At 49.1% G+C, this 13,872-nt stretch overlaps 2 protein-coding genes across 2 annotated transcripts; both read left to right on the top strand.

Annotated features, from left to right (window-relative positions):
* The first annotated feature begins 824 nt into the window (after positions 1–824).
* On the top strand, positions 825–5,052 carry TMEM35B (transmembrane protein 35B). Its single transcript, XM_010385162.2, has 3 exons — positions 825–1,742; positions 3,013–3,193; positions 4,463–5,052. The coding sequence occupies exons 1-3, from the start codon at positions 1,635–1,637 to the stop codon at positions 4,636–4,638; spliced, it is 465 nt and encodes a 154-aa protein (XP_010383464.1). The 5' UTR covers positions 825–1,634; the 3' UTR covers positions 4,639–5,052.
* A 4,005-nt stretch (positions 5,053–9,057) lies between these two features.
* On the top strand, positions 9,058–10,549 carry LOC115900860. Its single transcript, XM_030943027.1, has one exon. The coding sequence runs from the start codon at positions 9,367–9,369 to the stop codon at positions 9,880–9,882; it is 516 nt and encodes a 171-aa protein (XP_030798887.1). The 5' UTR covers positions 9,058–9,366; the 3' UTR covers positions 9,883–10,549.
* Positions 10,550–13,872: the final 3,323 nt, after the last annotated feature.

Genomic DNA, 13,872 nt, shown 5'->3' with positions numbered 1-13,872 from the left:
TGTATAATTATAATCCAGGGTAGAAAATTTAGTTATTTCATTAAATTTGGATTAGTGACAAAGACTGAAGGTAATAAGAGGCCCAGTTTATAATGTAACAGCACAACCTGAATGTTGAAACAGCTTGGCCTTTAGAAGCAAGTGGAACATTTCAGTCTTCCAGCCAACCAGCTACTTACCCCAGCAAGGTTGTGAGTAGGTGGAAAAGATAGATCTTTTTTTTTTTCTTTTTTTTTGAGATGGAGTTTTGCTCTTGTTGCCCAGGCTGGAGTGCAATGGCGTGATCTTGGCTCACTGGAACCTCTGCCTCCTGGGTTCAAACAATTCTCCTGCCTCGGCCTTCTGGGTAGCTGGAGTTACCAGGCATGTGCCACTACACCTGTCTGTTGTATTTTTTTAGTAGAGATGGGGTTTCACCATGCTGGTCAGGCTGGTCTCGAACTCCTGACCTCAAGTGATCCACCTGCCTCGGCCTCCCAAAGTGCTGGGATTACAAGTGTGAGCCACCATGCCCAGCTGGAAAAAGATCTAAGCAGCTTGGGTAACAATAAATGGAAGCAATAGGGGGGTTTGAGACCCCTGCTTGGGGGCTTTCTGGCCTAATATACCAGGGCTTAGCAAACTTTTTAAATAAAGAGCCAGATAGTAAATATTTTCAGCTTTGCAGGCCATACTGTCACAACTACTCAATTCTGCAGTTGCAGTGCAAAAGCAGCCATAGACAATATGCAGATGAGTGTGGCTGCTTAAATAAAACTTATTCGTGAACACTGAAATAGGAATTTCATATAATTTTCCTATGTCACACAAGCTTCTTTTAAAAGTTTTTATCATAAAAAATGTAAACAAACATTATTAGCTTCGGGGAAGGGGAGAAGCATGGAAAAAAATCAGACAGCTGGGCAAATTTGGCCCATGGTTTGCCCATCCCAGCTTTAGACAGATTTCCAAGTAAGAGCAAATGGGCCAGGAGTGGACTGTAGGGCTTGGTTCAGTGAAAGTCTCTCTATCCATGGCTGCAAGTATCTGAATTTTCAAACAGCTTTCACATTTCAGTCTCAGCTGAGATAAATTAGAGGGAAAAGATACCTCAGGCAAAGATAGAAAAGAGACTTATTTAATAATTAATGGTTTTTGATTTATTATAATTTTATAAATTAATTTGCTAATTTACAAATAACTTTCTGAGCTCTTACATGTGCAGGCACTGTGCTAAGGCCTGTTACAAACTCTGGAGAACTGAGTTATCCTCGTATACAGATGCAGATACCGAGGCCCTTTGGGGTCGGGTGACAGCTCAGATCCCACAGCTACTGTGGCACAGGCAGGAACGAAGTCCCGGGGTCTTTTGATAGTAGCTGAGCCGCACCCAGACACCCATCCGTGTCTGCCAGCACTCCGTATTGGCTGGGAAACACTCCCTGAATCCAAAGGTGTCGGTTTAGTCAGTTACGAGCCAGTGGTCCTCAAGTGTCCCCACCTGTAGGACCAGTGCTGCAGCCTCGCGACCCCCTGGAGGGCGGGGGATGGTAGCTCAGGCGAGAGTCTTCCGGCCGCCCCAGGGAGGGAGGAAATGAGTCGGCGGCAGAGGCGGGTTTTCGGCGGGGCCAACCCACGGTGAGGGGAGCGCGGCCATGGAGCTTCTGCTGTCGGTGCTGCGTGTACTGCTGGGCGGCTTCTTCGCGCTCGTGGGGTTGGCCAAGCTGTCGGAGGAGATCTCGGCCCCAGTTTCAGAGCGGATGGTGAGCGGCGCGGGCGGGCGGTCGGGGATCGGGCCCGTGGAGGCGTGTGCTCCGCCCCGCCGCTCCTCGCCCCCGGCCCGGCAGGCTGCCTTTGGGCTTCCGAGGCTCAGCTGGAGATGGGGGAAAGCTCCTGGCTTTCGACTGAGGCGCAGGTCCTGCCTGGGGAGTTCCTTGAGTTCTCTGGATCTTCCCTAGACGGAAGGGGACAGAACCTCCCCTTCCTGCTGAGCATTGGTGGCCCCAGGCAAACCTAGAGCCTTAGGAGGACCCTCCTCCCCTCTCCCCGGACCCTGGGGGAGGATGATGCAGCGGGAAAATGAGCTCACTCCGCGCTGTCTTCCCCTTTTTCGCCGTTTGCTTCAGTTTTCGGGAGGTTCGTGGCGTTAGGGTGTAGTAATCCTGGCTTTGCAGGGAAGGAAGCCCGCCCTGAAGGGCAAGTATATCTGCTAAAGGTTGCACATCTAGTCAGGAAGCAGGACACAAACTAGTCACTCCTAACTCGGAACCCAGAAAGGGAAGCCTCTCCTGGAAGCCTGAGAGGGAAGCCCTGAAGTCGTCTTTCAGCCTTCTGTCTAGTTCCAGACTCATGGGAAAGCTTTCATGTCCTGTTCACCAATCTCCGAGGTCCCTCAAAAGAGCTAGACTTGTAGACCCCTGCTGGCATCTCTCTCCAAGGCCTGGATACATCCCCAGAGACGATAGCTTAGAGCTGCTGCCCAGCAGAGCTGAGGAGGGGAGGTAGAGCTGAGGAGTGGGAACAGGAAAAAGTAACCCCGAAAGTAAGGATGAAGTTGCCATTTGGCTCAGGGGTGGACCTGCCTTGACAAGAAGAGTCACTTTGAGCCCACCTAACTCCGCCCCACCTCCAAATATTCCCTGTACTGCAGCCTTAAGAGAAACCAGGGCAGGCACAAAGAAGTAAACTGTGGAATTCCCCAGGCCTTGGCACTAGGGAGCCAAGCCCAGCCCCCTTCTCCTGGGATTTGGCCTGGGTTGTAATCTCTTGAGAGGTCTAGTGTATCTCTATACCACTTGGAGGTCTGGTCAATCTCTGTACCACTTGGAACATGGAGCCTGTTTCCTGATTCCAAAGCTCAGCGCCACAGGGCAGCCCTCTCCCCTCCAGGCTGACCTCAGGCCTGGACCTGACCTAGAGTAGTAGTTCTTTTCTCTGGGGAGTTGAGGGCACAGGCATAGATATGCCATGGAGCATCTGGGGAGCTCATCCTTGGTGAGCATGAGGCTGACAGGCATTCCTTGCCACCCCTAGAACGCCCTGTTCGTGCAGTTTGCTGAGGTGTTCCCACTGAAGGTATTTGGCTACCAGCCAGATCCCCTGAACTACCAAATAGCTGTGGGCTTTCTGGAACTGCTGGCTGGGTTGCTGCTGGTCACGGGCCCACCGATGCTGCAAGAGATCAGTAACTTGTTCTTGATTCTGCTCATGATGGGTAAGGGGGCCAACTGGCCTGAGAAAATGGGGTTTTCTGGGGGAGGATGATGGAAAGACCTGGCTGTTCCCCCTTACTGTTGCCACCCTTCTTTTTTCTCTGGGATCAAGAGCACTTCCTGCTCTACCACAGTTTCCATGGTCTTCAAACTAGCACAGGTACTTTTTTAAACTTAATATGCTAGAACATTATCACATGTTAAGTGTACCTTCTACCTCCTCAATTCTAATGGCTGCATGGTATTCCCTTGTGAAGATGTATTGCAAGCTCAGGGCCTCTGCTCCTTCCTCCACACACCCACTTCTGGGATGAGGGGATGGAGGAGCAGCTGCCATTTGATGTATGTGTCTGGCAGTTTGGTGTAGACAGCTGTTGCTTCAAAGGCCAGATATCTTCAGGCTCTTCTATATGCCCTGGCATCTGTTACCATTGCTGCCACCACTACCAGGCTTGCTTCCATCTCTGGAGCTTCTCTCATTTTCAGATCTTTCCCGTACCTCCAACCAACAGCCGCTGGGCTAGTCCTTCCCTCCATCTTAATCTTAGTAGATGTAGGATTAAGAAAGGAGAAGGGGCCAGACACGGTGGCTCACGCCTGTAATCCCAGCACTTTGGGAGGCCGAGGTGGGCGGATCACAAGGTCAGGAGTTCGAGACCAGCCTGACCAACATGGTGAAACCCCATCTCTACTAAAAATACAAGCATTAGCCGGGCGTGGTGGTGGGCGCCTGTAATCCCAGCTACTCAGGAGGCTGAGGCAGGAGAATCACTTGAAGCCAGTACCCAGAACCCAGTAGCCCAGCTACTCAGGAGGCTGGTAGGAGATCTTGCTATTGCACTCCAGCCTGGGTGACAGAGCAAAACTCTGCCTTAAAAAAGAAAGAGAGAAAGAGAGAGAGAAAGAGAGAAAGAAAAGAAAGAAAAAAAGAAAGAGGAAAGAAAGAAGGATCAGGGAGATTTTTTTCCCCAAAATCTATCCACTCTAGCCACTGCCCTATTTTGCTGGGTCATTTCTGTTTCTTTCTTGTCCTCTGAGAGGGGCAACTGTTGCCACAGCTATTGTTCAAGAGGCTTCTAATTTCCTGGTCCTGCTTTCTCCAGGAGGCTAGAGATGAATGCAGCTAGTTTTGGTAATGCACGTTGGGAGTGGTGAGGGTGTTTAATGGGAGGGCTTGGGCTGGAGTGGATCAGCCTAAACTGGAGAGCCCTGAGCTCCTGGATCTCCTGGGTTCTCCCTAGGAGCCTCAGGGACCTCACTTTCCATTCCAGGGGCTATCTTCACCTTGGCAGCTCTAAAAGAGTCACTAAGCACCTGTATCCCGGCCATCGTCTGCCTGGGGTTCCTGCTGCTGCTGAATGTTGGCCAGCTCTTAGCCCAGACTAAGAAGGTGGTCAGACCCACTAGGAAGAAGACTCTAAGTACATTCAAGGAATCCTGGAAGTAGAGCATCTCTGCCTGTTTATGCCATGCAGCTGTCACAGCAGAAATATGGTAGAACACAGAGTCTGTCATCTTGTTACCAGTATAATATCCAGGGTCAGCCAGTGTTGAAAGAGACATTTTGCCTACCTGGCCCTGCTTTCTCTTTTTAGCTTTACTAAGTTTTTTTTTGTGAGGAGTACATGTTATGCATATTAACATTCCTCATGTCATATGAAAATACAAAATAAGCAGAAAAGAAATTTAAATCAACCAAAATTCTGATGCCCCAAATAACCACTTTTAATGCCTTGGTGTTAGTATACCTCTGAACTTTTTTCTGTGCCTTTAAACAGATACATATTTTTTAAAATGAAAATAAAACCATATATCCTATTTTATTCCTTCCTTTTAAAACCTTATAAACTATAACACTGTTTCATGTCTCTTTTGCCTCATTGCTGTTAATGGCTGCATAGTATTCCATTGTAAGGATGTACTATAATGTATTTAACCCCCCACGAGGAACATTTGGGTTTTTCTCAATTTTTTGCTATTGTAAGCCTCACAGTAAATCTCTTTTGCATACTTATTTTCTTCCCCTAGAAGTAAGGGTGCTGGTTCAAAACACATGCATATTTTTAAGGCTTTTAATACATATTTAAAATGTACAGGTTCTGTATGGCAGAACTTAAGTACTTGCTTCTGCCTATGCTCTTTGAGCCACATTAGAGATTCCCTCCCACTCCTTTTTTTCTCTGACATATTAGATTTGCAGAGCTAGCAGGTAGGCGTGGAGCCATTTGACAGGACCTGAAATCAAACTCTGGTGGTGATGTGTGGCATCCAGTCCAGTGTTCCTTGACACCTAAGTGGAGGTGAGGGACAGCCAACTCTGTGAAATGCTGAGTGGTACAGCAGGGCCCAAAGCCTGGGAGGAATCCCAGAGGTCCTTGGGGGTAGGAAGGGTGCATATGTGTGACAGTTCTTAGGGGAAAAGTGGACAACACGTTAGGGCATCTGCTATTATGTCACCACCATCTTTATCTTAGGTAGGCAGGGCTGTGGGCTTTTGGGAAGTGATGTACCTCCCATGAGGGATCATAGTGAGAAACAGTTCACTTATTTATGCAAATATTCTAGCTATCAGCCTACAGACTTGCTTTGAGGGTGTAAAAGAAGTCTCTATTACTCCATTTCATGTTCACTACAAAATGCTAATTCCCATTCTGACTAGTGAACCTCAGGCAAGGTGACGCTCTCAGTTGGATTTTTTTTTATTCTTGAGTCCGAAAGCATGGTGGTACAGTCTGCCTATACAGTAAGAATAGATAGATTACACTAAATAAATGGTAATGTCAAAACAATAAGGAAACCTTTTCTCTCATGTAAGAGGTTCAGAGATAACCACTTCAGTTTCAATGTTGGTTAATTTGCCTAATGATGGCATCAAGAATCAACATTCTTTAAACTTTCTGCTCTGCTGCTTTCAGTGTATTGGCTATTGCCCTCAGAGTTGCGAAATAGCTGCAGCAGCTCCAGATAGTGCATTTGCTATAATACTGAAAGGTGAAAAGAGAGGAAGGGTGCTTTAGAAGACCCTAGATTTTCCCGTAGATCTTACTGGGCAGAACTATGTCCCATTTCCATTCCTAATCACTGGTAGGAGAATGGAATTCCCATAATAAACTTAGACTAGTTAAGATTTACCCACACTGGTCAGCAAGGAAGAAGAGGAAGTAGACAATGGTTTCTGTCATTTACTAGCTTATTTGAAAACTATGGATAATGATAGTAACTATTTAATAGCCCGGCACGTAGTAAATGTTGAGTAAATGCTAGCCATTATTAAATACTGATTTGTTTTACAGTTGAGAAGATGCATCTGGAAAGCTTAAGTGCCTATATATGAGATTTGGAACTAGAACTAAGGCTAATTGATTCCAGAACCCAAACTTTTCACTGCACCAGCTGCCAAAGCTGAAAATGGACAGGCATGGCACCCCTGCTGTCTTCAATCTGAGGGTAGATGGGATGACCTGTCTGGCGTGATGAAATCTGTCCTGCTTTCCAGCATTTCCCCTCTGATTGGATTTTTTTTTTTTTTTTTGGAGATGGGATTTCACCATGTTGGCCAGGCTGATCTCGAACTCCTGACCTCAGGTGATCTGCCCGCCTTGGCCTCTCAAAGTGCTGGGTTTATAGGCATTAGCCACTGTGCCCGTCTTGCTTGGAAATTTTGAAGCCCAAGAAAGTAAAGCCTGGAGCTCCAAGGATCCTGGCCTTATACTTTCTCCACCCCTTCCAGGATGCCACTGCCAGCCCGTGTCCTGCCAGGACGGACTTTGAGTAAAACCTCTCGCAGCTAGCATTAGATTGAGGGCTCCTGTTTACCAAGTCTGGATCTGTAGGCTGATAAGCAGCTACTGGGGGCCCCAAGCTTGGCTGTAGGACTGACTGCCCAGCAGCTACAGGAAAGTCAGGGTGCTAGAGGAGTAGGCTGGGCAGCTGATGTGTATGAGCATTTGGGACTGACAGCAGCAGGAGGATCTTGAGCCCAAGCGGTGCCTCTTTAGCAGCGCAGGGAGAAGCCGGGCCTCAGGAAATGTGCCCCCCAAACTCCAGCCTAAATCTAGGTCATCTCAGCACGATGATGTTCAGCTTCCTGCCCTTCCTAATACATTTGTATCTCCCTCCCTGTGCTGAAGGCTCTCTTGTCCTCCGATGACACTCCCTTCCCTTGGGGCCCTGGCTGCAGCCCCAGAAACCCAGCTCACAGCTGCCACAGGTGGGCTCCAGCCCTTCCAGCTGTCAGACCCATTCTTCATGTCGTTTCTTGGGATTAGCTGGCCCATGGGAGGGTCTGGGATGTGTGTGGGAGGGGATTCTGCCCTGTCTCAGATCCTTAAAGTCAGGACCCCAGAGAGAACTCCAGCAGCCATTATAGCAAAAGGTAAGAAAGGAACAATCTGGTAGGATGGCAGGGGATGGGTCAGGGTAGGGCTACAGGCATGGAGAACAGAACAGAGGAAGTGGGGAAAGGAAATAGTTACCCAGGGTCTCAGAAAGGATTGGAGCCTGAGATGCTCAAAGGCAAAAATCCAGATTTTGGAGGAACTGAGTTTTAGGACATCCTAGGAGTGTGTAAGTGTGTCACAAATAGTAACAGGACATTGATTTGTACACTTACCTCCCTTGGGAAGAGGATAGGAATATGCCCAGATGTTTTTGTGTTGTTTTGTGTGCCTGGGGTGTCTATGTCTCTGACACTCTGTGTGTGCCTGTGTGAGTGTACACATTTATCTATGTGCTGCCTAGAAGGGAAGGGAGCTAACAGTAATGAAGTATCTCCCCAGTGTCAGCCACATGGCTCAGTTTTACTTATGTTTTCTCATAATCCTCCCAACAACCCTGTGAGGTAGGTATTTTAATCTCCATTTTACTGCAGCAAAGACAGGCTCAGTGAAGCTGAGTAATTTGCCCAAGGTCACATGGCAAATAGATGTGTATATCTAGAATCTGCCTGATTGCTGGGCTTGTGCACTTTTTGCTTTTCTGTCCAGAGGTCTGAGTCTGACCCAGGACTTCTTTGTGGTCAAAAAGTGAGGGGGGAGGAAAAAGGATGGAAGGCTTCAGAGTGGCAAAAGCTTTTCAGCCCAGCCAAGGGTGCTCCAGGCAAGTGCTGAGGTACCTCCCTGGGAGAGGACCTTCACCAAGGCAAGTCCGAGGTCACTGTGCATAGGCCTATCCTATGGGTCACTGCACCACAAGCCCATTCCTCTATCTGTGCTTCTTATCTGGGTGGCACAAGGATGAGGGAGTTGGGTCTTTTTCTGGAAAGGCCTCTATGTTTCAGCCTGTTTCTCTAGAATTCTCTGTTGGCTCAGCCCTATGTGGGTTTACTGCACAGGTCTGTGCCCCAACATGTATGAACCATACTCCATCTGTGAGGGGCACCTCTACCCTCTCAGTCACCAAGGTTGGAAATTTCCAAGTTATCTAGGACTCCTGCCTCTTCCTCGCTTCCCACAGCTTGTCACCAAAAACTCCGGAGTCCATCCCCTCTCAGCAGCTGCTGGCCAGGTTCGGTCCTCATTCCCTCTCACATGGACTCTGCCTCTAGTGCCCCCTCCCCGCAAGGGCTGAAGGAGATTGGGGTGGGAGAAGGTGGAATGGGGGTTGCCTTTGTGGCTAGCCTCCGCAGTAACCTTTCCTCTGCCACATCAAAGTCAGAGATGAACAGCATTATTGGGGACCTGGGTGTTGGCGGCTGCAGCCTCTGGGATGACCCTGCTCGTTTCATCGTGGTGCCCGCGGCCTATGCCTTGGCGCTGGGCCTGGGGCTGCCAGCCAACGTGGCTGCCCTGGCAGTGTTCATCCGCAGCGCCGGGCGCCTGGGCCAGGCCCTGCTTCTCTACCTGTTCAACCTGGCTCTGGCTGATGAGCTCTTCACGCTCACGCTGCAGCCGTGGCTCCTCTACTACCTGGGCCTGGCCCGGAGGCCGCCTGCCGCACTGCTGGGGCCGCCTACTACGTGTCCACCTACTACGTGTCCACCTACGCGGTGGTCTTCGCCAGACACATCAGCGTGTGCCGCTGCTGCTCCGTACGCGGCCCCGGGCCTGGGGCGGCTGCCTGCCTGGCCTGCGCCGCCGGCGCCCCGCTGCGCACTGCCTGCGCCTTCGCCTGGTTGGCGGGCCTGGCCCCTCCCTGCCAGGAGCACCGCTTGGCAAGCTCGGGGCTGGCCTCAGTCATGGTGGCCTTCTTCGCGGCCGCCTTCCTGCTGGTGCTCGCAGCCTGCGTGAGCCTGGCGCGGGCGCTCCAGGCGCCCTCGGGCCCAGGCCCTGCTAGCGCCAGCGCGCACCCGCGCGCGGCCAAGACCTTGGTCCTGGGGCTCCTGCTGGTCTTCGCCCTCAGTCTGGCGCCCTACCACCTGCTGCTGGAGCCCAGGGTGGCCGGGCGGGACAGCGACGGAGACCGGTGTCGCGCCACCTCCATGCTCGACAGTCCTGCACACCCTCAGCCTGGCGCTGCTGAGCCTCAACAGCTGCCTGGACTCACTCATCTGCTGCTGCTTGGTGCGCCGCTTCCGCCAGGACTGCTACTGGGCACTGAGCTGCCGCCCGGTGAAGGGGGCGCCCAGGGCGCACGGGGCCTCCTTGGCCTCCTCCTAGAGAGTCTCCTGGCCTCCCCGCCTGTCTCACCCCCCTGCCACCCTCCCAGTGGCATCCAGGGTGGAGAAAGCTCTTTGGAAAGACCTAGATTCTGATCCTGACGCAACCACATACTACCCCTGTAGCTGTGAACCTCCGGGCTCATCTGTACCAAGGGCATAGAACATTTTTTTGTAACCTGAATGTTCCCTGGATGTTGCCAGCTTTTGGATACAAATAATATACCATTGTGTTTTTTTAAACCTCTTGGGATAAAAGAAAGTCCTTATCATGGCCTACAAGGCCCTGTCTGATTCGACTCCCCCTTCTCTCCAGACCTTATCCCACCACCCCTGCGTCTGCCTGCAGGCAGTCACCACCTTCTCAGGCCCGGGAAAATGCCAGTCTCCTACCCTTCACAGCCTTCGCACCTGACTTGGCCAGGAATGATCTCTGTTACTCTCTTTCACTAAGTTAGTTCTTCTTCACCCTCACTTCCTCTAAAGTAACTCCTTATAGGAAAGCCTTTCTTGACTGGCAACACACACACACACACACACACACACACGACTGAATCAGATCGGATTGCTCTTTGATAGCTCTTTTCATAGTTGTAATCAAGCAATTAATTGGGTAATGCGTTGTTGTTTTCTTTCTCTCTTGCCGGAATGTATTCATGCTGACCCATAAGAAATTACCATTTTTTAAGTCCCCAAAAGTTGAATATTGGAAATTTTATTTCCACCCAGTTCAACTTAATAAATTCCGTGTTTACCTTGCTCACTGCTGTATCTCCTGTGGTTGGTACTGTGCCTTGCATATAATAAGAGCTCAGTGTATCAGATGAGTGAGTGAAACCTGAATATCATTAATTTGAATTGCTTAAGTACTCACTCAGACATTCCAGTCTCTGATAGCTTTTCCTCAAGTGTTTCTGAGATTCTCCAAGCTTGTCTTACCCACCCCCACCATACATTCCTAGCCCAGTTCTGATGACTGCCTCCTTCTGCTGTTGCTGGATACTTGCAGTTCTGCCATCACCTCCACTGTACCAAGACTTGGTGGTAAGTAAGCTGGAGATCCAGCCTGCTGGAAATCCAATGCCTGCTGCCTCCAGACTCTTCCATGAGCACCAGTCTCTGCCAGGGGCTCCAGCTACCAGTGCTTACCCTTCTGTTCTTTCTGACAACTCCACAGTCTGCTTCTAACGGGAAAGGGCACCACTCTTCTCAGCCACATTATTGGAGCCCCACAGCAAGACCGCTTGATGAGTGAGAGCAAACCCTCTTCATTTGGCCATGTCAGCTGGTCAGGAAGGGTCCATCAATCAGCCACCATGTCTTACCTGCCTTTAGGTCCTGTTGCTGAGTTTGATTTCTAAGGATACATTTGGTAAATTCCTTTTTTTCTCTTTTTGGTCCCTAATTCCTTCTTTCACTTTTTTCTTTTCTATTTTAAAAGTAATATAGGTTCATAAAAGTAAATTCAAAGCAGTAAAGAAAAATGTAAGATAGGAAGTACTAGCCAGGGCAACATGGCAAAACCCTGTCTCTACAAAAAATACAAAAATTAGCCGGGCATGGTCCTAGCTACTCGGAGACTGAAGTGAAAGGCTTGCTTGAGCCCAGGAGGTCAAGGCTGCAGTGAGCCGTGATGGAGCCACTGCACTCCAGCCTTGGAGATGGAGGAGACCCGGTCTCAAAAAACAAAAAGAAAGTAAAAGTCCCCTAGTGATAGCCACTATTATATACGCAATTATAAATATACACAATATTCATTTGTGTATCTTTCCAAATATTTTCTATTCCACTGTAAGTCCATATGTAGTCATTTTTCTTTAAAAACCTACAAATGGAATAGTATTGCAAGGTTCTTCTGCAATTTACTCTTCTCATTTTATCTCATATATTGTTCCATATCAGCACATATAGATTCATCTCGTTTTTTCAATAGATGCAGAGTATTTATTTTACTCAATTAGTCCCCTACTGATGGGCATTTGTTTCCATTATTTTACTGTTTTTTTTTTTTTTTCTTTTTTTTTTGAGACGGAGTCTCGCTCTGTTGCCCAGGCTGGAGTGCAGTGGCCGGATCTCAGCTCACTGCAAGCTCCGCCTCCCGGGTTTACGCCATTCTCCTGCCTCAGCCTCCCAAGTAGCTGAGACTACAGGTGCCCGCCACCTCGCCCGGCTAGTTTTTTTGTATTTTTTAGTAGAGACGGGGTTTCACGGTGTTAGCCAGAATGGTCTTGATCTCCTGACCTCGTGATCCACCCGTCTCGGCCTCCCAAAGTGCTGGGATTACAGGCTTGAGCCACCGCGCCCGGCTATTTTACTGTTATAAACAATGCTTCAGTGAATGTTCTTGTTCACAAATGTTTGCGTACTTGTAAATCTGTAGAATAAATTCCTGGCAGTGAAACTGCTGTCAAAGAGTATCTGTGTGCGAATGTTTAATGACAGCAAATTGCCTTCAAGAACGCTGCACCAGGCCGGGCACAGTAGCTCATGACTGTGATCCCAGCACTTTGGGAGGCCGAGAGGGGTAGATTACGAGGTCAGGAGTTCGAGACCAGCCTGGCCAAGATGGTAAAACCCCATCTCTACTAAAAATACGAAAAATTACCTGAGCATGGTGGCAGGAACCTGTAATCCTAGCTACTCGGGAAGCTGGGGTCACTTGAACCCAGGAGGTGGAGGTTGCAGTGAGCTGAGATTGCGCCACTGCACTCTAGCCCGGGCGACAGACACAAGACTACATCTCAAAACAAGCAAACAAACAAACAAAAAATAAAAAACACTGCACCAAATTATACACTTATCAAAAGCATGTAATGGTCCCTCACCAGCACTGGGAATTATCACCTGCCACTTCTTGAGTCTGGACTTGTGTTGGTGCCCTAGTTCCTCTAGAGATGTATTTGAATATATCTGCATTCTAATTGTGAGCATGGTCAATTTGTTTCTTTTTCCTAGAAGATTTCTCAGTCTCCTCCACAGCTATTTGAAACCTGACTGGGTCAAACTAAGATCTCATACCAGCCAAATATTAGCTGTCTTGCTTGTTGAAGGGATTAAATGAAAACCCAAATGCAAACTGGTAGGTCCTTAATAATTAATTCCCTCCCCTTCATTGGGAATTAGGCTGGCTCATGCCATGCAGCACTGACCAGCATCTCAGCCCAAGGCCAGGAGGCAGCCTGGGCCCACATCATGAATTCACTTGCTGTGGTGGAATGAGTCGCTCAGCCCCAGGGGCCATGCAAGGTTGGGTCTTTGAGAAATAACTTGGCATCCACACTAGAGTCAGCTGAATCTCCTGAGGTGGAATTTGATTCTGCCCAAATAAAAAAATAAATTCCCTATGGTCACATCCATCCCTGCAGTCTTGTACTATCATGCTTTTGATGTGACTTTTCCCCTAGTAGTCAGTTTCCTTTGGGAAATGTCTAACTTAGTCTTTTGTGTCTGACCTGGGGAAAAAGAGCCTGAGAGTCGATTGCTTCTGGCAGGTCAGACATGATGGAAATAAGCCTCTGTCTAGAGTGACAGTGTGTGGGGATCCTCTCCTCCCTCTGGGTTGACTCAGGGAAGGAGGAACCTTGGGTGAGGACCTAAAGGTGAAGAACCCGAGGAATGAGAGAGAACAGACTGCCTTGCACTGGCAGTCCTTTTGGACTCTCGGTCTTTATACTTATTTCAAACCATCACAAATTTGACCTAAGATCCTTCCTCAATCTAGAAAGGAAGAGAATGGAGTCCAGGTTGTTCAGGTTGGTTGGAGAAGGGAGCTCCCTTCCTCTCAGAAAGAAAAGAAAGGAGCTTGACTAGATAGATGCTGGACACCCACTTTCTCCAAGGATTCAGGGAAAACTCATCCACAGCTGTTCTCGGTAGCTACCAATTAGTCTGCCCCAGACCCCCACAGTCCTGCAGGGCCAGAAACATCCTATCCCTGCTCCTACCCACCCAGGCCACACCTTGTGGCTGTGAAGTGCAGACATGGTCGAGGGAAGCTGCTCCTGGCACACAAAGAACAAAATTCCCTTTCTCTACTGGACTCTACTCTTTCCCTCAGCTCAATCACAGTCCAGGTCTCTGAACTCA

Source organism: Rhinopithecus roxellana, chromosome 12 (genome assembly GCF_007565055.1).
Source record: "Rhinopithecus roxellana isolate Shanxi Qingling chromosome 12, ASM756505v1, whole genome shotgun sequence".
Lineage (NCBI taxonomy): Eukaryota > Metazoa > Chordata > Mammalia > Primates > Cercopithecidae > Rhinopithecus > Rhinopithecus roxellana.
Note: the sequence above shows the minus strand (reverse complement) of the source record. Positions and strands in the feature narration are given on the sequence as shown.

What these genes read in the sequence shown, in the direction of transcription:
- TMEM35B (XM_010385162.2), top strand. Translation starts at nt 1,635, where the DNA reads ATGGAGCTTCTGCTGTCGGTGCTGCGTGTACTGCTGGGCGGCTTCTTC. An exon ending in CCCCAGTTTCAGAGCGGATG is followed by an intron (nt 1,743 to 3,012) that starts GTGAGCGGCGCG and finishes TGCCACCCCTAG; the next exon opens with AACGCCCTGTTCGTGCAGTT. An exon ending in CTTGATTCTGCTCATGATGG is followed by an intron (nt 3,194 to 4,462) that starts GTAAGGGGGCCA and finishes TTTCCATTCCAG; the next exon opens with GGGCTATCTTCACCTTGGCA.
- LOC115900860 (XM_030943027.1), top strand. Translation starts at nt 9,367, where the DNA reads ATGGTGGCCTTCTTCGCGGCCGCCTTCCTGCTGGTGCTCGCAGCCTGC.